This window comes from Mercenaria mercenaria, chromosome 11 (genome assembly GCF_021730395.1).
Source record: "Mercenaria mercenaria strain notata chromosome 11, MADL_Memer_1, whole genome shotgun sequence".
Lineage (NCBI taxonomy): Eukaryota > Metazoa > Mollusca > Bivalvia > Venerida > Veneridae > Mercenaria > Mercenaria mercenaria.
The window spans coordinates 28,478,690-28,505,332 of record NC_069371.1 but is presented as its reverse complement, the minus strand read 5'-3'; the positions used below and the strand labels follow the sequence as shown (position 1 = coordinate 28,505,332).

Genomic DNA, 26,643 nt, shown 5'->3' with positions numbered 1-26,643 from the left:
TTGTACTGGAATGATCTGTGGGAATATGGCATGCGTTGTGACCGCGTGTATAGCGGGTTTGTATTGGAATGATCTGTGGGAATGTGGCATGCTTTTTGACCGCGTATATAGCGGGTTTGTATTGGAATGATCTGTGGGAATGTGGCATGCTTTTTGACCGCGTGTATATCGGGTTTGTATTGGAATGATCTGTGGGAATGTGGCACGCTTTTTGACCGCGTGTATAGTAGGTTTGTATTAGAAAAAAAAAACAAGTAATTCTAGATTGTTGTTCAGAGCATTGGTTATATTTAAAATGCATTTATCTGATAGATACTTTTGTAAGACATGTACAATGTTCGTCATGTTGTTATAAGATGATACTGTCAAGCAATTAAACACTATGTATGTTGGCTCTGTTCAAACTATTACTACTTGTATATATGTATACAATATATTCAGTATCGATTTTAAGTTTTGTTTATTAAGAAATCCTTATCTATTGTCATATCTAATTAACCTTTCATCAGCTGAATTCAATGATTTATTATAATCATAAGTAACATTTGCTACAACTATAAGTAAAAATGTTTGTTGTTTAAAATAAAGATTGAACTTTCAACGTTTATTTACTGTTATGTATCGTTCTTTTTCAGGCCTTCTGTACAAGCCCTTTTGACAAGAATACACCGAATTTATATTAATGCATTCCCATGGTTTGTATCGTACTGTGAGGAATTGTTTCGCCTCCATTATGGAGTCTCTACTATTTCAGATAAATCCAAAAACAAGTAATCGAGTTATGATACAAAACAGTTGTTATTCTTAGCATAGCGAATAACAAACAGCTAAACGCTAAGCAAAGAATTTTCACGATAACAATTCTAAGTTTAATTGTACTGTGTAAAGGGTAGAAATATGATGTTTTGTGCCTGAAAAAAGTGTTTAGTGTATATAAGTTAACAAGTTTTATTGCATTTTGTTCCTTATTCCACATAGAAAGTTTCATAAAAAGTTATCATTTTTATCATCTACAACTTTCTTTAGTTGTATTTGTTTTTCAATTCTGTCATAAGCTGTATATTTATAAATGCTGTCAACTACACATGGGTTTCCTCTTTACATCTATGACGTATTTGTAATGTTCTAGTTTTGATATAAACCTTTCTTATCTTTTCTTTAGTCTTTTTTACATTTATTATGATAAGTATTGAATATCAAGCTGATTAATAAATAGTCAGAATGTATTATCCTTTTTCAATTGTTATTATCATTATTATTATAAACCCTTTAGGCGACTCATTTACTGGATAAAGTATGGATTACAGTATAACAGATTACTCACTTAATTGGTTTAACTCACCGTAACCCATTATTTTATGCATATAGAATTTACAAACAGCTCTAAAACGCCAGCTCAGTTAATTGACAAGGATATTGAATTACCCGGCAACTTCTAAAAAATCCTGCTTGAAATAAAGCCAATGCTGTGCAAGAGGGCGTGAGAGGTGTTGCATATTGCATTATCTCTGATGAACACACTAAGTCAAACCGAGTTTGCTATCCGATTACTTTGATGCGTTCTATGCTTCTAAACACTGTTTTTCTTTTTAAGTATTTTAGTGATTGTCGCATCAGGAGTCTTTGAGTACCGTGTGACGGTCATTAAATGCTACCCATACTTGGACACATTGTCGTTATATTTTCTTGTCCTTTGAGATCATAGAGTTCTAGTCTAACTCGTGGCGTAATTATCACGTTCATTTCATTTCAGTCTGTTATGTCAGATCGCTATGTGAAAAAAATGGCAAATGGCAATGGTGGGCTTGAAGTGTTTTAGCACGCCTTAATCTGTATCCGTACGTGGGTGTAGCCAGAGTGCTAATATAAGTTCAATAGCCACGTAAGGAATTTCATTGCCGTTTAATCAATTACTTATTACATACCTACAATATCGATTTTCGATTGCTTGAAACAATTACTCATAGAAAATATCGACTTTCACGAGTTTTTCACCGCGACGACACAGGTTGAAATGACGTCAAAAATGACGTCACACATTCCATGCAGGCCAATGGTTCTGTCCTCTGCCTCCTTGAATGTTTATGATTCAAAGTATGCGTATCTATGAATTCCCATTAATTTTGAACACACTTCGTGATTAAGTGGTTCATTTTGTTCCGATGTGAAATAATATGAAAATAAGTTGGTTACTTTTTTGAAAACCCTTCGCTTGTTTTAAACTATTAGATCCAGTAAGGTATATAGTAACATTGAATATGTATAATCTAAATTCTCTTATGTTTATCTCTTCATTCTCATAAGAACGTGTAGAAATAATATTTTTGCACTTTTTAAGAGCGTAGAAATAAGCACGGTTGTGTTTCTAACCTGCAGCGATCTTACTCGAACTGACACGATCTTGAGAATGTTAACATGACTCCAGTACTGCAGGTTTCTTCACACTTAACACCTGTACTTTTTTTCTTTCTAATGAGAAATGTGTGGGTTTCAACCAAGATATTTAAAAGTGAAGAAAACATAATATAAAACTTAAAATCTTATCAGTAGCCGGACTTCAAACTTATAGAACATTTGGAAGATATTGTAAAGTTGTAACTTCAACAAATGCTGAGAGTTGATTTTATACATGTAATTTTGTATTTCATTCTGACTGAACTGTTACATCTGCTTCCGTTATAGCAACATTATGATATGTTATACACATCTCAAACAAATATGAGCCGCACCAACAGAAAACCAACATAATGGCTTTGCGACCAGCATGGATCCAGACCAGCCTGCGCACCCGCGCAGTCAGGTCAGGATCCATGCTAATCGCTAACGGTTTCTCTAATTGTAATAGGCTTTGAAAGCGAACAGCATGGATCCTGACCAGACTGCGCGGATGCGCAGGCTGGTCTGGATCCATGCTGGTCGCAAAGCCACTATGTTGGTTTTCTCATGGCGCGGCTCATATGTCTTTTTGTGATACCAATATAAAGCCATTCTTTTTCTCATCATTTTAGACAACATCTGCCCAATGTGCTAGTTGTGTACAAATTAACAGTTTTCAGTATTAAGTGTTGCAAATCCACCTTTCCAAAATGATAAATTTCTTAGGTCTTAAATTTTATTGAATGTCGCGTTAATGCATAAACATGCAAGATTTCCTATATGGAATCATTCTTACGTACATGAATTCTAATCGTAATGATTCCGCCTTTGAGACTATATACAGAACACAGTGAAAACCCCCAAACATTCGTTACATCGAACAGAAAGCATTTTCTCATTTTTCCGTCAAAATATGAGATTAAACAATGTTTTTTTTTGATTTTCAAAACAAAGTTTTCGAACTGTAGCGAAATACTTTAATACAACTGTCAAAATGTTTGAAAGAAATAACACAAATGAATCAATTAAATTACAATGTTGTTTTCTTAATCTGTTTTCATGGAAGCAACCCTAGTATGAACGAATGAACCGTTTAATGCCTGCTTTAGATTTCATTACTTAAAAACATAATTCATATAATATGTATAACTTACAAATCTAACACATAATACAAATATATACTTTAGAGCATCAAGTAAGGTGTTTCTAACCATAGGGCAACGTACCTTAATACACACTGCTATTTACCTCCTCGACAATAAAAACTGATGAATTAACACCTTAATATTAAGGATAATTAGTTCGGCACACACTAAAGCGCTCACCATGTACGTAAGCCCCACCCTCTCACACCTTTAACCGAAATAAACAATATAGCATTAAGAAATTAGTTACTGATTGTTAACAGAAAAAACCGAATTATTGACTTATTTACTGCTGTAACATACTCGGAACTTTAGTTGAAATATTAACAAACCAGTTCGTAAGATTCCCACCGTTTACAAGATTATATATTATATTATTTAATATACACATATTTAATAAACATGATTACCAAAGCAATAAGCAATAGAGAACATCAATAAGACAGACAATAAGATAGACAATAAGACATCAAGATATGATGGAAACTTATTTACAGAAAGCAGGCCTCAAAGATATATGTTACAATAAAACCTAAGCGTTCACTTACGTGAAAACATTTCACGCTTTATGATGAACTAGAATAAAGACAGCTTAAAATACGAGAAAACAAAGTCTGTGATTAATAGTATTGATTGACTGATTGATTGACTACTTCTTTTATTTCCTCCATTCTTGAAGAGAATAACATATGTACAAAAGTTAGACATATATCAGCAAATTCACATGTAAACAACTAAATATTACGTAAAGATATAGCATTTTAGGTAAATACAACATTTTATACTTCAGTTAAGCATCAATATATACAAACATAATATCACAAATATACATATTATACCATTAATTAACATAAGAAAGTACAAACAGCACTTAAATAACATGGTGGCGAAAAATAAGGTATATTTTTTTCTTCGATGTAACTTCATGTATTAAAACTTGAGATTTCTATATTGTATATGCAATGTAAGAACAATTTGAATAGAAAGTGGATATTGACAACAGTATAAAACTTACAAAAGCAATGACTGTTGTCATTCTCACAGTGTTGTAAGAAGATATTGGTTTATCAAACCTGAACAATATATCATTAGGTTTAGCACAGTTTAATATATAGCAATTGATGCCTTGGTGTAATATGATTTTAACTTTCAGTAAAATTGCTCTGCACTTGAAGTTATTTTGAGATCCTATGCAATTGACAACAACAGAGACAAAAAAAAATCGTACACGATCGGTGGTATATAAATATCCATATCGCACAAACTTATTACTGACTGTAACCCTAGATTTTCATCAACAAACAGACAAAATGGATATACAGTAGTACTACATGTACCTAACATGAAGAAATATATATAGTACTAAAACTTTAAGCTACTTATGTTCGAATGAGTGTTCTCTGCGCTTATTTGTCAGGATTTTAACTGCATTTTTGCATAGTGTAAATGTTTATAATAAGACGTGTCGATAGGAATGTCGTCAATATATTGTTTCCATGTTTTTTCATATAACAGTTCTTCTAAACAGTCAAGGGCTATGTGCTCATAGTCAAGATAAAACTTATTGGCAAATAACTCAATACTATGGTAAGCCCTATGAAGATCGCTAACACCAAGTATGCACACCTCTCTAACGAATTTTCCAAAGCAGTGTCTAAGACCTGGAAACTGCCAGATAACGTGACGTAGAAAATACGGCTTCAAAATGTATTCCTCAGCTTCTCCTTAAAAGAATAAAACCAGCTTATATTTCACTATTTCATGTTGCTGATGGATATGTATTTTATTTCTTGAAATGTTGCTCGAAGCACTATTTCAGTAACTGCTAAACATATCCGACGTAGGAAAAAACTATTTACATTCAGAGTTGAAAAATACTGAGTGACTTCGGGATTACAGCAGGCTAATGCTTATAGAGCAGCCATATGGTGACTCAGTTTCATAAAATCTTGCTATTTGTGGGAAAAGTATCAAACTTGGTACAAGTGTTCATGGCTTTATTTGAATAAGAAAACGACAGGAAGTCGGTTGCTGTAATATCCAAGATGGCAAACTGGTCGGCCATTTTAAAAATGATAGAACCTACTATTTTATATTATTTATAAACAAAGTTGAACACTAGGAAAAATGAGTTATATATTTTTCATTCCTACCAAACTAATGTTTATCCATGTACCCTGCAAATGCAAAGAACATATGATTATCATCCAAGTAGTTATTTCATAAAGTAATAATTACTGCTGCCACAATTACAACCACATTGCCAAATAGCTATACACAGCATTATCGCCGTTGCAGATGGGGCAGTAGTCGCCACTGTTAGAAGAGCATGTATTAAATGTAAAGGCCATTAATCATCACACCTTATTTATGTTCATTGCGAGTGTCTAGCCAAATCAGTTGTTACTTGTATTATTTAGGCAATCATAGGGGCTGACTGCATGCTACTTTAATTACAGGTTTTTTTTCCAGTGAATAGGCACTTAATAATCCTGGTCTGGGCTTTCACATTTCACATGACCATTTTAAAAAACTACTTTCTACTGATGTAATTCTTCAAACAGAACATTTCTGCGGCACATGTACATGTGTCATGCACAGGCTCACGTGGATAAACTAGTGGGTGCATATTTATTGATAGATAATTATTTTCCTATCCACTAAAGAAGGTCGTATTTCGAGCCAGATTCCGCTGATTATGGACGACTTCTACGAGGCCTATTCCTAAAATTCTAAAACACAAGCTTGAACGTAAGCGGCGTAAAACCAAAGTCACAATCAATTATCAAATATATTGAGACAGGTCTTATCAGACTCGAATTGATTATTACTTTGTGAAAAGACATCTTGCATTTCCGTTTGAGTTATCCATCCACCAACGAATTTGTCACAGAATATTAGCGACTTTTAATTGTAAAATTGAAAACACAAGGAATGATATAAACTAACACAGAACGAGTAACTTAGATCAGTTCAGTTTGGCTCATATAAAAAGTTTACCTCAACAGAGTCTCTCCTATTGAAAGTCTATATTGGCTTAACGACGTTCAAGTGTGACATTATTCAGACTCTTGACCAAAACTATATGCATGTTACTGGAACCACCACAACTGACAATCACATTATGATGTTACACTGACTTAAGTACGATTTCGAAGGTTTGTTGTCGTCTGTCTAAGAAATTGCTGTAACTGATGGGAATTATCGACGCCTTTGCTCATGAAATACAGTATACCCAGGGGTCTATACTGGGTCCAAAAAGTTACATATATTAATAAAATCTGTAAAAAAGATCCTTTGGAAGCAAAGAATGCAACCAAGAAGAATAATAGCAGACTCGGTTTGATTGAGTCTGTTCATGAGAGGTAATGAAATGTGCAACACCTTTCACGCCCCCTAACACCGGCTTAAGCGGAACTGTATAACCATTGGTGCAAAACGCAGATGCTGTGGAATGATTCACCAATCTACACAAAAACCTTTCAATCGTACCTGTAACTAAGAGTTTGGTATTGCCCCATATCGAGGTCGTTTCATGGATGTATTTTTACATGCTCAAACTTAATGGTGATAACGCAGAAATAATGATATTCACTTCAAAACATAATTCCAGGCACGAGGTTAACATTTCGAGGAAGGCTAGTGACTGTGATAAAATCCACAAAGTATTTGAGGAATATTGGGCAGTGTTAGCAGTCTTTAAGTGCCGTGTGACGGCTGTTTAATGTCTCCCCGTACTTTGACTCAGTGTTGTTATATATTTTCTGGTGTTTTTGGGTCATCGAGTACATTCATTTTTTCTATAATAGGATTCCGCTTAAGCCGGTGTCAGGGGAGTGGAGTTGGGTGGGGTGGGGGTGGGGGAGGGGGAAGAGGCATTAGGGGTGTTGCAAATTTCGTTACCTCTTATGAACAGACGCTTGGTTGCGCTCTGGGTTTCCAAAGGATCATTCATTTTACATCATAAAGATGACTAAAACACAGATTTACTGGGAAAATACTAATTTAGGGTGTTTGATCCTCACTTTTCTTGGCATTGTTTATTACTGGCGACATTTTTGAAACATTTCGGCAATTTTGATTTTTTCAAACTTTCTTTTAACTTTTGCATTTAAGACACCATATCCTCACTTTCTACCAAGTTTAATGCATTTCCTATAAAAAGCACGATTTTAAAGCACATGACTGTACTATGAAGACTGGTTTCAAACATAAGACATTTTTATTTCAACAATATTTTGTAGCATATTCTTATAAAGATTCTTGAGTAAGCAAATTAGTTTTACAATATTGCAATTAAGGGCGGTGTCTCAGCTCCATTTGGGTGTCCTTTTTATTATATATCAGGAAAACAGACCAATATATGATGGAGGTTTCGTCTATATGGTTGCTATTTTCCAAAAAATATAACGGTTTCCATGGAGAAAATGACGTCATGCATAGTTTTAAGGAGTTTTTAATGAGAACTCATTTGTTCCCACACAGTTTGGCCTACCCTATGAAAATATCTAGAGCAATTGCATGATAGGACTTCCGACCTACTTAACTATGAGTTTTAATTTGGGTTTCGCGATCTGACATTGTGCAAAGGATTGAAATGTTATGGTGAGAGTGTTTTAGAAAAAAATCATTGATTCTAGAATATTGAATCTGACACAAAATGGATGTAAATTCGATGACCAGACGTGGCGTTAAAGTTAGATATAGGGCTACAGTTTTGTGAGAAAAACGTCTGCCTCTTAAGTGAAAATGTGAGTTTAGATTATTTTAAAATCTGATGGATGGCAGCATTTTGGACCTAAAGCAAAATCTGAAAAAGATGAACAGACGGTCGGACAGACTGTAATATGTTTCCTCTTCGGGCACAAAAAGTGAAACTCCTCTATGTATCATACAATCCCGGGCCTACTCATGACATGAGTAGAAACTTTACTTGCACTGTAATATAACATGCATATGACTTAAATATTCAGTTCAGAATGTTATTATGATTTACTTACCTACGAAAGATCCTATAATTCCCAAATGTGGGTTATGATTCAATGAGGCGAAAAGAGTCTCGTCCGGAATTTTTGTTTTCTTTAGCCACTCTGTGAAATCTAGTGATCATGGGTCATGAAGGCAGAAATCGACAAAGTATCTATTAGCCGCAATATGCATTGATCCTTTAACAAGTGTTATGTTATGTGGTGGTGGTGAACCTGCCGGAGACCATCGTTTAAAGTAGATTTTCCTCGCTCTAAATAATAGTTCAAAATTATAAGTTATACACACAACAGTTTGTCGTCAGATTGGATTGAACACAAAGAACAGAAAACATGATGAAATAAATAAATGTTCAACGTAGAGTTGTTATTATCTACGGAAACAATCAGGCTCCTCTACGGACACAGTGCAGCAGATGGTCAACTGTTGTTTTTGATTTCTTGGAAATGTGTAACATTTAATGAGGCATCAGCAAACTGGATAAAATTGTGTTGCCTTAAATCATGAAAATATCTCTAAAATCTTGAAAAGTGATGGTTTCTGTGCAATTTGAAGTATTCTATAGCTGCCTGGTTATATATTCTGAAATTTGCTATTTAGTAAGAAAGTACTAGTGGAAATTTCATTACTACTTTCCATGCACAACTGAGGGTAGTTATCTTTGAATTGGAAAAAAATGGATGGGCTATGCCAATATTAAATTGGTATTTTCTTGTGTCTTAAAGGCTACTGGACAGGGCGCGTGACACTTAATGTGTCAACAATTGTATGAGGGGTTTTACAGAGCCATTTCTTACAATATACACCAATGGGAAAATGAAAATCAATAGCAAAGTCTGACCCAAAGAGAATTTAATTTCAATTGAGAATTAACTGAAATAACAGATATAGAAAACAGATTTTGCCACTGAAAATGCTTCTGACACGGACTTCATGATGGTCATTTCAATTTATTTCATATTTTCAGTACAGCTGATTTAAGACACTGTGACACACACTGTACATTAAACTAAACAAGACGCTTGGATTTTTGATGAGAGTATAAATAACACATTTGTTACTTTGGTAAGTGTTAACTTTAAAAATATAATAGTTGAAATGCATGCATATTCTCCTTAGGTCAAATGTTGTCATTGAATAGCGGCTTTTGACTGGTTTTGAAGTATGTGAACGATTCAGTGACATATTAGCTGATTGCTTAAAAATGTGTTGCCTTGAATCCTGAAAATATCTTTAAAATCTTGAAATGTAATGGTTTTATTGCAATTTATAGTATTTTATAGCTTCCTGGCTATATATTTTATTTGAAATTTGCAATTTAGTAAAGCACTAGTGGGAATGTCATCACTATATTCCATGCACAGTTGAGGGCAGTTGTCTTTGAATGGCGGTAGAAAGCAATGGTTTGGCTATGCCAATATAAAATTAGTATTTTCTTGTGTCTGAAATGTTTTGAAACAAATGTTTTGAGGGGGTCCTACAGAGTCATTTCTTACAATGCACAAAAACAACAGTCTGACCTGATATTTCAGTGACATACTTTTACGTATCATGAATACTGATTTACAGTGATTTATACATGTTTTAAAATTACGCATTATCACATACCGGTTTATATGTTGTGTGTGTGCGTGTGCGTGCGTGCGTGCATGTGTTTGTGTGTGTGTGTGCGCGCGCACGCGCGTAGAATCAACACTTGAAGTACGAAAAATAATATCTTACTTGCTTCTGCGCTTAATAAAAAGTATCTATTCTTTATTTATAAAATTGACTTCTGGCGCTGGCGTCATTTCCTTCATCTTTTTTACTTTGCACACTGAGGAAGGCGAGCGTAGCCGAAAACTTGGTAACAGATAAAAGTGTTATATTTTGTAACTTTATTTCTTTTAATACTTATATATTAAAATAATACTTAAAATACATTAATGGCGGCTGCTTCAGCAGCCACATTAATATATGTTGGTGTTTCATGGAGATCTGAAAGACGCGTGATGAATATATTTTGCGACCAGAAAGTCTACCTGTGTATATAAAATTAAGAACCAGACAGATTAAGAGTATGCCTACTGATTGAAGGATGTGTCCTTATAAACGACTTCAAATTTATTCTGAAATAAATCATGCTATGGAATGTGCTTTCCAAATCAAGATACGATACCATATCTAGGTTTATGCGTCTCGTTTTGATAACAAAATCTATTGTGTCGAGTGGTCTAAGGCGTTGGATTATGTTTTAAAAGGTCTGTAGGGCTTAGTGGTATTGGCCTTTTCATAATTGTTACATGTAAGAAAGTAACCATTTTTAAAGCAAAGGTCAACGTAATTACGTTTTTTGGATAAACTGAAACATTTTGGCCTTTTTGTGATAAAACCTGGTATTTCTCTGTTTAAATTTGTTTAGTTCTCTATACTTCTTAACGCAACACTTACCATCTTATTAATCATAAACAAAAACCAATTTAGAAAAATTCAAACAATACGAATAGATAAATAAATGGCAAATAATTTAGATAACTTGTTCGCATTTTGTTGTAAGTTGGAGTCAAAACATATTGCTTAAAACTACATTCTGAAAGTGACGTAAGAAATAATTATTCCAACATGACCCTGTGCATTTGGCCCCGTTAATATCATAATATTTCGAATGGGGAATATCTCATGTAAAAGACACTTTTAAAACTTTGTAAATTATCAATCATCATTAGGTTATTGGGAATGCCTGGTCCATCATTCAATTTGGGCAATACCATTTATTATTGGAAGGGATGTACACTGAAAATTTACAGACTGGATAGCGAACAGTGCAGACCATGATCAGCCTGCACGGATGTGCAGGCTAATCTTGGTCTGCACTGGTCGCAAAGGCAAAAACACTTGCCGCGAGCAGCAGGTTAAAGGTTAAGGTCAACTTTTCTTAAATCTGTAAGAGCTATAGTTTTGAAACTTTGTACAACTGTTCATCATCTCTAGGCAAGTAAAGCAGGCTAAGTAACGTTATGCATTTATTACGAATCATTGCCCGTTTTATACTCAACAAAATAGGTGAAATGGCTTTTGGTTTGGAGATACTGGTATTCCTGGAAAGTCTACGTCTCCTGTTTACTTCTATCTTCCACTGTTGGTTTGTACTTTTCTTGTTCACAGTTTTACTTGCTCCAGTTCTAATTTTAAGGCATTTATTATTTCATATAAGCAGTAATATAATGTATAGATGTTAGTTCACAAAAGCTAAAACCAATATTCCTCGTAGCTTTTATTTTTTTTCCGCGTTTATACTACTTTATGTGAGATATTTTGTTCTACTCGTTACACGTTCTTTGCCGACATGTGATACTAAGTATCACAGTTTTTTTGAATGTAAGTTAAGACCGTACATTAAACCGGGGTAATCAAATTTTGTATAATTAATCCCCTTTTCTTTTCAAATATAGCAGATACTCAGAGTTATGAGGAAGTTTGCTGGGACAGTAAAAACAACAAACTTAAGAAGAAATTTAGAAAGATATTTTTAAAAAGATTATATAGTTGGTAGCCAAACTACTTGATCTGCATCTGTAATTAAAGTTGCTCGGTTGTGTTCAAACGACGATTCACGTTTTTATGAAACTTGAAACTCAAAGAACAATGGCATTCACTTGTTCCACAGCATCATAAGTTCCTTCCAAGAAGCCGGTAACTGTAATGCACATATAATCAATTTCACTAAAATCAGGATGTCAAGTGAAAATAAAATTGGCTGCTTTGTCAACTTTATAAACTGTTTATCGCGTCCAGTTCTTCTGAAAGGAACAGCGGGCTTTTTTGTCCATTTGGATGATGGAGTCTGTCAACTGTTTCTTGATGATAAAAGTCCGCTTAATCCGGCGCGGTATTTTTGGTCATAATATAGATACCTGCGTATATGTGATATATCTTGCCGAAAAGTAGTGCAAATATGATTGTTTGTGGTGTGTGTTTAATTTAGGTGTAAATAGTACGTCATCATGCTTAGTATATAATGCATATACTTAGAAAAGATTCCAAAAACAAAATTAATATCATGTTATTTTGTACACTAAGAATACAGTATGTCCTTTAATGGTTAGACAGTATTGTTTTTTCCGTGACACACTTTAAAATACGTTAACACTACCATTGGCTATTTTTAATGATATGAAAAAGATCTGGTGAATAATTGTTTATATGGTCGTATTTTTTTTTTAAACAAACTGTTGCCGTAGAAATAGTGAAATCATAAAATTATATTGTTGAAAGAGTTCTTGTCAAACAATTTGATATCCATGATAAATTGTCTAAGGATGGGTGCATAGGTGACGTTACTGGCCCGGACCTACTAGAATATGCAGCAAAAATGAAACATAGCAATACGAAAATATACTGGAAAGTATAGAAGATGTATCCATGCTTAAATCACTTTTATCGTGTTTACGGTATTTCAGTGACTTAACTTCAAATTGTGCATTCTTCAAAGAGGTCATGACCAAGTAGCTACATAAATGTATAGATGTCTCTAGTACTTGTAATTTTGACCAAATTTTATCAGTCTTTTTTTAATCTAGGTAAATATCTTTCCAAATGCACCTTCGTCATCTGCATCAATTAAAGACTCGTTGCTTATAGTTGATGTTCAACATGCGTCAAATAGGGCTGCAAAAAGAAACAAATCATATCAGCTACACATGGTGTTGCTTATTTAAATTATTCTACATGGGCTACACAGAAAAACAACAACATTTCATACAGCTGTATTTGTGTCATAGTTAACTTCTGATCTCGCGATGCAGGAATCAAATCCATTCAAGGAAGAATTAGACAATTGTTTTAATGATATTTGAAAGAGGTACTGATAACAATCTGGAATCAAGCAGTCATTACAGAACTAACTGCTGTATTATATTCTGTAGGTCTTTACAGGCATCGAGCTTGGTAGGATTAAAACTGTTAAAAGTTTATCTGCATCCCACTGATGTCGAATAATGACAATTTAAAACAAATGAAGTAAAATTTGTATCAATTACCTGATCCAAGCCTTGCATTCGAAAAAAATAGGACATATCTGTTTTCCCATTCTGGTGCCAATATTGACAGCAGCCCATGTTATTCTCCGATGAAGTGGTACAGACGGTGAAATACCATTCCGACAAAATAGATTTTATAATAAAAATAATTTCAGTTAAGTCATACTGCTTTTGCCGACAATGGAAAGTTAATCGAAACCGAGAATCAATAAAGATTTCCAACACATAGTCTAATCCTGTAAACGTTTTAGACTACTTCCCCGATTCACAGGAAAGTGGTCAAAGTCTGATATAGACTGATAAATTTCTGAAATAAAACAAAACAAAAAAAGATTGGACAAATACCTGGAAAACACTGGAATAGGCCATGAGATAATATTAACAACTTAAGTTTCATCTTTTAATGAAATATCTCACCTTGATAATGATCCATCAACAACGTTTGCCCCATCAAGGCTTTTAAGGATAGCAACTATCTCGCGGTTGGTTTTCAATGGAAATTCCTGTCCAGTAAGGTTAATGTAATATTTCCATTGCTTATACGCCCAAAGCGTTTTCATGCATATGAGTTCTGCCTCCAGAAGTGTAAAATCTCCCCATTTTACATCAACTAATTTGTCGGCAATAAACACATTGTCTAAACAACCTGCAATTGTTTTGAAGGCTTCCCTCTCAGTTTTCTTCATTTTCGAATCTATATGTATGCAATAGAAGTTGTGAGGTCTATATATTGAACGCAAGAGTCGTTCAACTTGTCCAATGTCTTTGTAGACAAGTACTGAAAATGCAACTGGAAATTCAAATTCTGTCTTAGAAAGCGGGTGTTTAATATAGCCCCTGGAATCACGAAACACATCGCAATGTTTTGTTATGTTCAAGTAAAAGTCTGGTGTGAGTTTTGATTTTGCATACATAGATTTTCTCATAATCTTATTTGATTTTGATATCTCTTTCTGATCATTGTTGATTATTTTTGTGCAGTTAATACCAGCGGAGTTTTTAATTGGTCGATAATTTGCCATGAACACCTGTTGACGGTATATTATATCATCTTTCAATTCAAACTCCTCCTCTTTGGTTAACTTGAATTTCTTTCTTGTTATATTATGAACTCCTAAGTTTCCATGAGATGTTTTCAGCTGTTGATAAAACCGTGCAGTATTGGATTCATAGTTGGTTAAACAAACGAGGCTGAATAATAACAAATTCAAACCCGCCAGCTTATGACTTCTTTGTGTCAAAAACATTTTCTGAAAGTGAACGATCGTTTCACAATTAAATGCTAAAATCAACAAAATATTGACTAAGGTCAAAGGTCAATTTTCAATATAGTTTTGATTCAATGTGCTCAGTTCGCATAAAAGTACAAATGCATGTGACAAATACATTCACATTTAACATACTGAGGAAGCACTGAAAATAGATAAAGTCCGACGTTTTACTGAAGTTCTAGCATTGCTGGTAGAAAAAAAAAAGTCTTAAACATCTTTGTATAATTTTTTTTAGAAAACATTAACAAACTGTGTAATACTTTGAATCATTTTCGAGTTTGCAAACTTCCGGGAGACGGGCGCCTAGACTCAGTTCTATATGTCAGGTGGCCTGTAGCGGTGCCTTACCACTCAGTTATTTTTTTTTTCGTATTATGTTATTTTTTCATAATTTTCCAGTATAATACTTATTTAATATTGTTCACTTGTAATACATTTACCATATAAATCAGTCTTCATATAATTCTGTCTAAGACAGATCTAGAGTACAGGATTGTGTTTGGATTGTGACATATACACGTACATCAACAAATATATGCTTTTTGTTTGTTTACTAGTTTTGTTGGATTTAAAGTCACTCCGACACTATTACAGGTCATATAGCGACTTTCCAAATTTCATGTTGGAGGAAAACATCGATTGTCCTTCAGGGCATTATTTAAGGCTCAAACCACACCTTCGTAGACACTTCGACCTTCCTCCATAAGCCAGCTGGATTGCTTCCCTAATGAAAGATTTTTTCACGGCAAGTGAAGATTCGAATCCACAGCGATGAGAGAACAAATGATACGGAGTAAGCGACCTTAACCACTCTGCTATACAACATCACACCTTAACAGTAAACGTCATGAAGAAAATAAGAAATGAATTAACCATTCAAAGTTAAGAAACAAATAAAAAAACAAGTAAGAAATATAAAGCAATCAAATAAATAAATACATGTAAAAGAATTTACATAGTGGGTAACCGCGGTTGCGACTTTTCATAATACCTGAAAAATACAGAGTCACTATAAACTTTCAATTTTTAGAAAAGCATATCTATAACCATTAAAGACATTGGCTTTAAACTTGGGACATAGTTGGATGGTGAAAGAGCACTTAACCCGGCTCTGTAGGTCAAAGGTCAAGGTCACAAAGTGAGCTTAAAGGTCACAATTGGCTATCGTATTTCGTGTCAGGAGCATGACCTATTAACAATTCAAGGTATTGACTTCAATCTTGTGATGTAGATAGGTAGTGATGAGACGATGTGCGGAGATCATGAACCTCGTCTGTAGGTTTAAGGTCAAGGTCATAAACTGATGTCAAACGTCAAATCTGTCCGTCATATATAGTATCCGGAGCATAACGTAATACCCATTCAAGGTACTGACTCCAAACTTGGGATGTAGGTATGTGGTGATGTGCAGAGTGCATGGACCAGGTGGTAGGTCAAAGATCAAGTTCACAGCAAGGTCAAATCTGCCCATCATATTTCATGTCCAGAGCTTAACTTATAAACTAAAGGCGTACGCTAAATTCCCTGTATATGAGATTGGCGAATTTTTTCCAATAATACCCGAAAATGCCGTTTTCAAGGGCACATAAATCTTTTTCAAAACCAGTGACCCATAATTTTTATTACATATTTTTGTTTCTTAGATGATTGTCCTTCAATATCCTAAGTTTGAAGTAATTCTATTATTAGGAAAAAAATCGCACCGATTTCTAGCGTACGCCTACAAAGGTATTGACCTGAAACATGGTATAGAAGCAGGTGGTGATGAGACGATGTGCAGACTGCAACAATCTACATTCAGATTCTTGCCCTTTTGTATCCTGCCACTGCAACAATACACCCACCCACTCACGAAACGCCATTACCCCTTCCTTCCTCCACCGAAAAATCATTTAGTTTCTTATCCTTTAGTACCATGTCACCACCACAAGCTCGCGCGCACACACATACGCATACGCACTTGTGCACGCAAAAAACACACGCACGCACATTCCATGCTTCCTCCTCTCTACGACCGCCACCCCGACCCCTTCCCCAACCCAGCCCCAACCAGTTTTTTATTTTCATTTAGGTTCTTGCCCAGTAGTGTCCAGTCACCACTACCACTGCATCACACACACACACACGTCCTGCTTCCTGCTTCCACCCTTACACCACCAAAGACAGACCCCAACACACTCAATCTCCACCATCTAACCCCACCCCCTCAATTAATAGTAATAATAAAAAAAACATGTAGTTTGTATCCTGGTAGCCAGTTACTGCAACAAACTATATAACACCACCCCTACCCTCCCCAAAAAACCCCCCCCCCCCCCCCCCCCCCCCCCCCCCCCCTTCCGGGGTATATTGCCCCGCTTGCAGTTTTAAAAAATCGGGGTTTTAACAAATTCTACGTTGTAGAAAAAAATTCGAACTGAACGGAACTACCTTAAGAGCAACATAATTGTTTTATTTTTATATAAAATCATCAGTACGTCTGAATTAGCAAAGAATGCTTTTCAATCAATATGAAATTTGCTTGAAAAGTACATTTCAATTATTGACAAACGTAAGTACATTCAACATCAGATTTCCTATTGATATTTATATCAACATTATGTGTTTGCTGGTATTCTTTTGTTTCTTTATCAAGACAGGAGGCAAGTTAATGGAAACAATTTACAAAACGATGTCTTACGCCACACAATGCGAGGAAACAGCTGTTAAAGCGATATTGATATAACTTCTGTATACGTAACATTTAATATTTGTACAAGAGTAGGAAATGCATTCCTGGTTAAAGTTGTTGACTCGGAATAATTTAACTCTCCCACTTAGCTCAGTAGGGAGAGCGTTGGTCTACGGATCGCGGGGTCGTGAGTTCGATACCCCCGGGCGGGACGTATGGTCTCCGTGACGGTTTGATAAGACATTGTGTCTGGAATCATTTGTCCTCCACCTCTCATAATTCATGTGTGAAAGTTGGCAGTTACTTGCGGACAACAGGTTTGTACTGGTACAGAATCCAGGAACACTGGTTTGGTTAACTGCCCGCCGTTACATGACTAAAATACTGTTGAAAAACGGCGTTAAAACCCCCCCCAAAAAAAAAAAAAACTCTCAGCATTTAGTTCTAAATCTCACTTGAAAAGACGAATTTACGAATTCTTTAATAAGGCAAAATCCTGTAGTTTACTTAGGAAAGATCGGTGGTCGTTTGTGCTTGAAATTATGCTTAGATGCGGCACTTCGGGTCTTTTCTGCGAAACAAAATGCTCATCTAGTGAACATAAAATTATTACTTGTAAGATTGTAATATGTAATGTATTTAAATAAAATTATGCTCTGTTTTCATCAATTGTCACAGTTAATGTTAGTATTTTCTTTGACATCATAATAGAACAAATTGGAAACTGTACAGGTCGCCCATCACGACAAAAATGAAAATGTTGCAGGCTCGGATTGATAAAACCTGTTCAAGAACGGTAGCAGAACCAAACTTGGGATGTAGGTATGTGGTGATGAGACACCCTCCAGCCCAGGGTTGAGCAGAACTCAACGTTTACACATGATACAAGTACTAAAAACAGCCATACGACGGTATACATGAAACCTTCAATAATGCACAGAGTGCACTTCCATAAAAAGCGACGTATTATCAAAATATTCAAAAATTATATCCAAAGAATATTTTGATAATGACGACCGGCCCCAAAACGTCTAATTATTATAGAAAAAAACATTTAATCGATGAAAGTATTCCCCCTTTACCAAAACACATTTTTGTAACATTTTTACCCATTCGCGAAAAGCAGATAAATAGTCCTCTTTTGGTACCTGTTTGAGATACTGATAAATGGCTTTGCCAAGAGAACGTCTGGACTTATATCTCCTTCCGGAATACATTTTCTAAAGCCATGGAACTAAGAAAGTCACAGGGACTCTGGTCAGGTGAATAAGGCGGATGGTTTACAACTTCCATCTTTTCAGAAGCCAGAAAAAGACTTAACAACCTCGCACTGTGAGAGGATGCATTGTCGTGTATAAGATGGACTCTGACCATCCTTTGCTTGGACGTTTCTTATTGTAAAACTTCCACTTTCTTCAGTACAGAGTTCTTGTTGAATCGTCCAGTGACATTATGACCAGACTGACAAGGCACTTGAACAACTGGCCTACTAAAACTGCCAAAACTTACGTACAGCATCTTTTTCGAACTTACGGTTCTCTTGGCAATTCATGGACGTTGTTTTTTATCTTTTCGTTTCCATTGCTTATCAGCCCATCTCGGTTTCGTCACCTGTTAGCTTTTTCAGAATCGTTTGCACATTGCCTTCTAATATGCCAGTACAACTGGCTATATCTTTCAGCGAGCAATAATTGCGCGTCCTGTTCGGCCACAGCGTTTACAGCAGCGATGTTTGCCTTGGTAACAGGGGTTTAGGCCTACCATTCGACAGATAATTTCCAAGCTTTAAAACCTTTATCCCACTTAAAACATGGCCTGAGGTCCATATATACCATACCTGCTTTGAATCTATATCAAGCCTAATGCGTCAATTTAATATACTTAACGAATTTCAGTCTTTTCGTCCAGTTTACAATGTGGCAAATTAATTGGCCAGTTTATATGACTGCATGTATTTCAATTTAAAAGAACTCAGTTATTTGAAAAGCAATTTGCATGAAATTAACGAATAAACACCATTCAAGTGCGATGAAGCGTTTTTAAAATACCTGGGATAAACCTACGGAAGCCCTTTAGTGACAGAACTGTTTGCAGCACCCTCGTGCATAATTTCTGAAATGCAGTCAAACATTTTAGATAACTCTACCTGCTACTACGTTTAGTACTTTCTTTCAAATCATGGTATGTTCAAGCATATAGATCGTCATGCGAACCATCTGGCTTATATCCAAGTCACACATACGGCGCGGATAGCTACGTCTAGCTACGGATAGAAACGTAGTAATCCGTATCGATCCGTACCTGAGCCGTACTTCAAAGTAGTAATCCGTATCAATCCGTACCAACACTTGGTCAAAATGTATTCAAGACTTATCCCAAACGTGCAAGTTTCTCCAACTTTTGAACATGTGCAACAGTTTGAGCGATCAGTAGCCATTTGAGCGTGACTTTAGTAAAACTTGGTTGAAACTTATTCATCCGTAGTCAAACGTACTAAACGTAGTTATCCGTACTGAAGCGTACATTGCCGTAGTTTGACACGATGTTAAAGATAATCGTAATGAAAACGCTGGCAAAACATGGCCTATTTATAAGAAACTTACCGATCTGTTACTAAACTAGTCATGCGAATTGATCCGTAGCTGAACGTAGTTATCCGAGGCTGCCCGTACTTAAGCGTAGTTCAACGTAGTTCACCGCAGACCTGTCCACGCGCTGGGCAAGTTGCCAGGCGCATTAAAACGTAGTTCGACGTAGTACGCCGTACCTATTCGTACTTATTCGCGTGCTGCAGGCCTAACTAAACTAAAGGAACCAGCGTGAGAGCCATCTGGTCTAGTCGCGTAATGGCTGCCAAGTATTTGAACACTAATTTTTCACTTGGCATGGCAACAGAGGTCTAAATTGAAGCTAGTTTCTGTTTAAATTTCATTGTGGATGTATTTTTGACATTTTGGTACGAAAAATGGGAAAGCAGGTTGTATTTGGTGAAGTAAAGCTCAATTTTAGTATGAGTAGTACTTCCAGGTCACAGCAGTGTGATTTTGATGTCAGTTTACAGTAAGCAAATGAGACCAGAGAAATCTCTCTTAGAAGATATATGACCCCTATTTTTCTCTTCATTTTATATCAGTTTTATCATAACTCTTTAAAATGGGTAAGGATTTGTTCTCTGAAATAGGTCTAGCTATGTTTGGTAGCTCTTTAATAAAAGGTCAGTTTTATATAGAATATATAGGGAAAACTATTTACCTAATTGTGACCTATAAGAAAATGTGGGCAAAAATTGAGATTTGTCCAGATGTCACGGTATAGAACTGTAATATTAAAACAGGGAGAGAATGTGTAGGCGGCCGGGTAGCTCAGTCGGTAGAGCATCGGAACAGTATTCTGAGGCACCGGGTTCGAGTCCCGGTCTGGCTGCACATTTTTCTCACCCTGTGACATTTGGCGCCCAACATGGGACCGTGACTGAATATATTCCGAGATCATGTTTACCTTGTTCTCTATCCCATTAGAAATTCGAGGACAAATTTCATATAGCGGGGGAGTATGTCACGGTATAGAACTGTAATATTAAAACAGGGAGAGAATGTGTAGGCGGCCGGGTAGCTCAGTCGGTAGAGAATCGGAACGGTATTCTGAGGTCCCGGGTTCGAGTCCCGGTCTGGCTGCACATTTTTCTCACCCTGTGACACAGATATTGATATAAATGAACTAGTTTGGTCAGATTTAGGTACAAAATGAGCATTTTATTAAAATGTTGCTGCAAACATTGATAAAAACCAAAAAAATCACATCTGTTTTGGGTGTATTTTTTTAAAAAAATGCACATTTACACTCTAAATTTTGCCCATCTATACCTTTCAGAGGGGACATGTGGTATATTTTAAAGTGCTAGTGTGTTATTTGCTTGCAAGTTATAGTGAAAATTTATGAAATAGGGCAAAAGCAAGCTCTGGCTAGAAGAACTGGTTAAAAATTATGTCGCGACATCATTTTTGAATGAAAATTGGCGCAGGGACCCGCGTTACTTAAAATGCCATAAAACCTGGAAAACTGATTTAATCAAGCTGAAACTTGGTATTTTTCATGCAGATACGTTACTGGTACTATACAAATGAAATTGAGACTATTACAGAAAAACAGTTTTTCTTATAGGCCTAACTAAACTAAAGGAACCAGCGTGGGAGCCATCTGGTCTAGTCGCGTAATGGCTGCCAGGTATTTGAACACTATTTTTTCATTTGGCATGGCAACATAGGTCTAAATTGAAGCTAGTTTCTGTTTAAATTTCATTGTGGATGTATTTTTGACATTTTGGTAGGAAAAATGGAAGAGCAGGTTGTATTTGGTGAAGTGAAGCTCAATTTTAGTATGAGTAGTACTTCCAGGTCACAGCAGTGTGATTTTGATGTCAGTTTACAGTAAGCAAATGTGACCAGAGAAATCTCTCTTAGAAAATACATGACCCCTACTTTTCTCTTCATTTTATATCAGTTTTATCATAACTTTTTAAAATGAGGTAAGGATTTGTTCTCTGAAATGGGTCTAGCTATGTTTGGTAGCTCTTTAAAAAAAGGTCAGTTTTATATAGAATATATAGGGAAAACTATCTACCTAATTGTGACCTGTATCTTTTTGTTCCCCGTCTCTCACCAATTTTCCCGTACTAAGACGTACTACTCCGTATTTATCCGTGTCTGCACCCCCACAGACCAATCCCATTCACACCGTACCTCAACGCACGGACATATCCGTATTTGTGACTGTAGCTTAAATTACGGAAAGTCAGTGAATCTTGGGAATTGCCAGTGCCTCCACCATCAATAGCTGAAAAAGCCAAATATGGCTAAAATTATTGCAAATAAAATAAGATAAAGCATAGATAATGAATAGATAAAGCAAATTCAAATGTAGCTGAACCAAAAGCAATTTTAAATACCGTAATTACCTTAAGCGATTTCTAAAAATGGGTATGCTTTCTTTTGCTCCAAACTTGTTTAAAGGGAAAAATAACGTTGTTCTTACGTTAATTTTGTCAGCTCTAATTTCTTAAATCATTAAAGAAGTGAAAGAATTTTCAAAATCGGAGTAAAAATGAGAAAGTTATGAGCATTTAAATATCTGGTCAAATTGGCGGCCATTTTGTTTCCATAGCAACAAAAAAAAAAAAAAAATAGCGGATTTATTGAATTTTAAGATACACATTTGAACTGTATTTACTTATTTCTGTAAAATAATTTCTCTACTTTTTCCATCTATAATGAAAGAAATTATCATGTTTTACACCTTACACTCAAGAAAAATATTGAATTAATATATTTAAAAGGTTATTTGCTAAATAAAGAATTCAGCAATGTGTAAATGCCGTCATAAACACACTAAAATGGCTGCCTCCATGATCAGCCATTTTCTTAGATATCAAACTGCCATATCTGTTTCAATAGTGGCCCGATTTTAAAAATTCTTTCAGTAATTATCTGAAACACGCGTGTATTGGGTCTACAACTACAAGATTTTTAATGAATGACACCATTAGTTGATGAACATTGTTGGTTTCATGCATACGAGTAGTCCAACAAATCTTGTAAAAAATGTGACTTTGGAGACTGCCGCGGCTTCTGTGAAGAATGAGGAAAAGGTCTCGGTATATACTCTTAAAAACGTTGCAACATGTTGAAAGATATCAGGATGTCTTATGTACTTCTAAATGGTTTCGCAGATTGTCTATGAAACCTTTAGAAATCGCACCCAAGGACAACCGAAAACCTGCAGTGTTTGCAGTAACAATGTGCGGGACATACAAGACGTGGTAGATACCAACAGCGGACAAAGGTAAGATGTATCTAACATTACAGGATGTTACAACTGTATAACGATACAGTGACGTCTTACCAACGATTTATCAGTGTCATGTGTATCTTTGCGATGCGTTCCTCTGTGGATTAATTTCAGAAAGAGGGAACATTACGCTCTGTTAGACCGACAAGCGCCAACTGTTTGCACCATTTTAACTTCATGCAGAATCGTAAGTTTAAAACACTTTGGAATTTATTCTTATGTTTGTCAGAACCTCGTAAACTGGTGTCAGTTATTTTCCTTGTTATTCACAGATCACTATGATTTAATGAAACAGTCCTCATACAGACATATGACACAATTGTTAAGCATATAAAAACATTTATTCCTTCTCTGATCTTGATTACTCGTTTTGCGTTAATCCAATATATTAACAAAATCTATAAAAATGTTTGAACGCTTTTTAACGTCATTTTCGCTGATGTTTCCACTATACAATATCCCTTATCATCTTAAAATAATAGACGACAACATATGTGAGTATACAGAGTATGTAATGTAGTTATTTAAACAATCTGTTCTGTTATGGAAAATGACTAACTTTTCATAACATCGAATGGCACATGTCATCGTATTACATAAAGCAATATACAAACACAGTTTAACAGTTTCTTCGTTATTTTGACATGATTTAGACAATGCAGAGATGAGGAAAGTCATCCTGATTTTTAACATCAACTTTATTTACAAGATAAATTATTATTAATTCATACTTATATATTGTCTTACTGGTATCAAATTACATGTATAATGCTTTTCGTTAACATCGAAATAATATTATAACGCAAAGGTAACTTATATATCCAGTGGGGAATCACATGATCAAAATAATCTCTAAACCAAAATAATTTTATGAATAATATGGGATAATATTGAAGCAACTTTTACTGTAAATCTAAAATATAGCCTATCATAATGCAACATAGATGTATCCTAAAACTACATAGATTTCAATCACAATCACCTTCTGATTATCTGGAACACTTGAAGAAACTGAGACTTCTTATTTTCCTTAGTGTTTGTAATTACAAGATATCTATATTTATTGTCAACTACATAATAATTAAAAAAAATCACTAGTCATATGTTAGGCTATATTTAAATTTCATATCTTATCATGGTAGGAGATTTATTCATGTTCTTCAAAATATAACTTTGTTTTAGAGGTTATTTTGATCATGCGATTCCCCACGGTGTAATAAACATACATAATATTTTACCGAATTAATCTAAACGAGCACAGAATGAAGCACACTTACAAAACATGATATCCTTGGAAAAGAACCCACACATGAAAGACAGACTGTCACCACACATCAATGAAACTCTTTTTTTCAAATACAAACAAGCTGATGAGATCAAATATGTCACAGGTGTAGTTATATGTCAAGTACGTAATCTATTGTAGTGCCCCTAGCGGTGCTGTACTTTGGGTGGGGGGGGGGGGGGTAAAATTGTAAATGAACAGACCAAGGGCAAAGGGCCTACAGTCAGGGGACAAAGTCCTCCAATTCCTATACTATAATGGGTTACTTGTTTTATTTATTTATTTATTACATCTTACTCATTGTAAGGTTTTAACCGGTTGTGATGAACATTTAATAATTTGCCAGTCTTTACATTTTTTATTTGTAAAACTAAGGTGGAAATGACTTTCATCACTTTGAAAGGACCTGTCCAACGGAAACTTAGTTTTGGGGAACGGCCTTTGTGTTTTGTAAATACTTTTGCCCAAACAAGGTCATCTTGTTTGTATGGAATCAAATTCAGTCTAGTATCATATGTATTTTTCTGTTGTTTTGCAGCTAATAGCATGCAATGGCGAGCTTGGTCATGGCATTTTCTTAAATACTCTTGGAGGTGTCTTACATATTCATCAGAGGAGTACTCATCACTCCCTTTTAAACCATGGCCATATAATATATCCATAGGTAACCTCGGATCATGTCCGAACATCATTTGCTAAGGTGTTTTACCAGTACTGGCATGAACTGATGATCTGTATGCTAAAAGTAATATTGGTATCCATTCATCCCAGTCTTTCTGGTTTATTGATATATATTTACTTAACATGTCTCCAATACTGCGGTTCATTCTCTCTATGAGACCATTGGTCTCTGGGTGAAAAGCTGAAGATCTAAGTTTAACAATATCCAATTGTTTACATAATTCTTGGAATAACTTTGATTCGAACTGGCGGCCTTGGTCAGTCACTATTTTAGTCATTAGACCATATCTTGAAATGAATTCGTTAACTAAAACTGTTGCAATAGTCCCAACAGTCATATCTGGCAATGGGTACATTTCTACCCATTTAGTAAAGTAGCACTGTATAGACAGTATGTATTTATTCCCTTTTCTGGAAATTGGCAAAGGGCCTATAATATCAATTCCGACCTTTTCTAAGGGCACGCCAGTTATTGTTGATTTCAGTGGCGCCTTGGCAGCTCTAGAAGGCATTTTTCTGCCTTGGCACTGTACACATGATCTACAGTGATGAACTACATCGTCTTTACAGTTTACCCAGTAAAAATTACGTTTTAATCTCTGGTAAGATCGTTTTTCGCCCATGTGGCCTGATGTCTTGTGATCATGTATGTATCTCAATACGGTTTCTCTGGCACAATATGGAACTATTATCTGTGCCTGTTCCTCTCCTAATTTATTGGTGTGTAACCTATACACAACATTGTTGTGTAACTGTAAACTGGGCCACTGTGAGTAATATGTTTTAAATCACTACTTAAATGAGAAATGTCTTCACTAGTTGGCCTTTCTTGTTTAGCTAGAAATGACTTTAAAGGACCTATGTTGGGATCTTCCTGTTGGATTGTCGACCAATCCACCTCTTGTGTATCCTCAAGCGGTCTTACAGTATTCCTCAGGGGGTCAGAATTCTTATTGGAACCTTCAATTTGCATCTCGGTAACATTTATCAACAGATCACCTTCCAGGGCCCTTGGTTGGTCATCTGTAACTTCACTCTGATTCTTTCCTGTTAAACCATTCCGTTCTCTCTCATGCAAACTCTGAATACATTCAAGGTAAGGTTGACTGGCAATCCCAGAAACACGAGATCCGATACATTGATTTGAATCTTGCTCTGTTTCTTTATCCAAGTGTTCCTGTTTTTCGCAGTGTTTGCAAGTACCACATGGTCTCCTGGACAATGCATCTGCATTTCCATGACGAATTCCACTTCTGTGTTCCACTTCAAAATCATAAAGACTAAGTGCGTTTATCCACCTACTCATCTGTCCCATAGGTGTTCTGAATTTCAAGGCCCATGACAGAGCCGAATGATCTGTACGTAT

General features: G+C 35.5%; 2 protein-coding genes across 4 annotated transcripts in view; one reads left to right on the top strand and one right to left on the bottom strand.

Moving 5' to 3' along the window:
- The window catches only part of LOC123531606 (solute carrier family 28 member 3-like), a 33,125-nt gene extending 31,899 nt beyond the window's left edge, over positions 1-1,226 (top strand). The window contains exon 13 of the mRNA XM_045312716.2: positions 636-1,226. Within this exon, the coding sequence (XP_045168651.2) occupies positions 636-658 (23 nt within the window). The 3' untranslated portion in view covers positions 659-1,226. The remainder of the gene's footprint in view (positions 1-635) is intronic.
- A 1,869-nt stretch (positions 1,227-3,095) lies between these two features.
- On the bottom strand, positions 3,096-24,662 carry LOC123532716 (beta-1,3-galactosyl-O-glycosyl-glycoprotein beta-1,6-N-acetylglucosaminyltransferase 3-like). Of its 3 annotated transcripts, XM_045314268.2 has the most exons (5): positions 23,366-24,012; positions 22,088-22,300; positions 13,943-14,775; positions 8,522-8,760; positions 3,096-5,245 (listed from the first exon to the last, which is right to left on the bottom strand). In XM_045314268.2, the coding sequence occupies exons 3-4, from the start codon at positions 14,770-14,772 to the stop codon at positions 8,628-8,630; spliced, it is 963 nt and encodes a 320-aa protein (XP_045170203.2). In that variant the 5' UTR covers positions 14,773-14,775; positions 22,088-22,300; positions 23,366-24,012; the 3' UTR covers positions 3,096-5,245; positions 8,522-8,627. The 3 variants fall into 3 exon arrangements, with proteins under 3 accessions (XP_045170203.2, XP_045170206.2, XP_045170205.2); XM_045314271.2 differs by lacking the exons at positions 22,088-22,300; positions 23,366-24,012 and adding an exon at positions 24,589-24,662; XM_045314270.2 differs by lacking the exon at positions 22,088-22,300.
- Between the last annotated feature and the right edge of the window lie 1,981 nt (positions 24,663-26,643).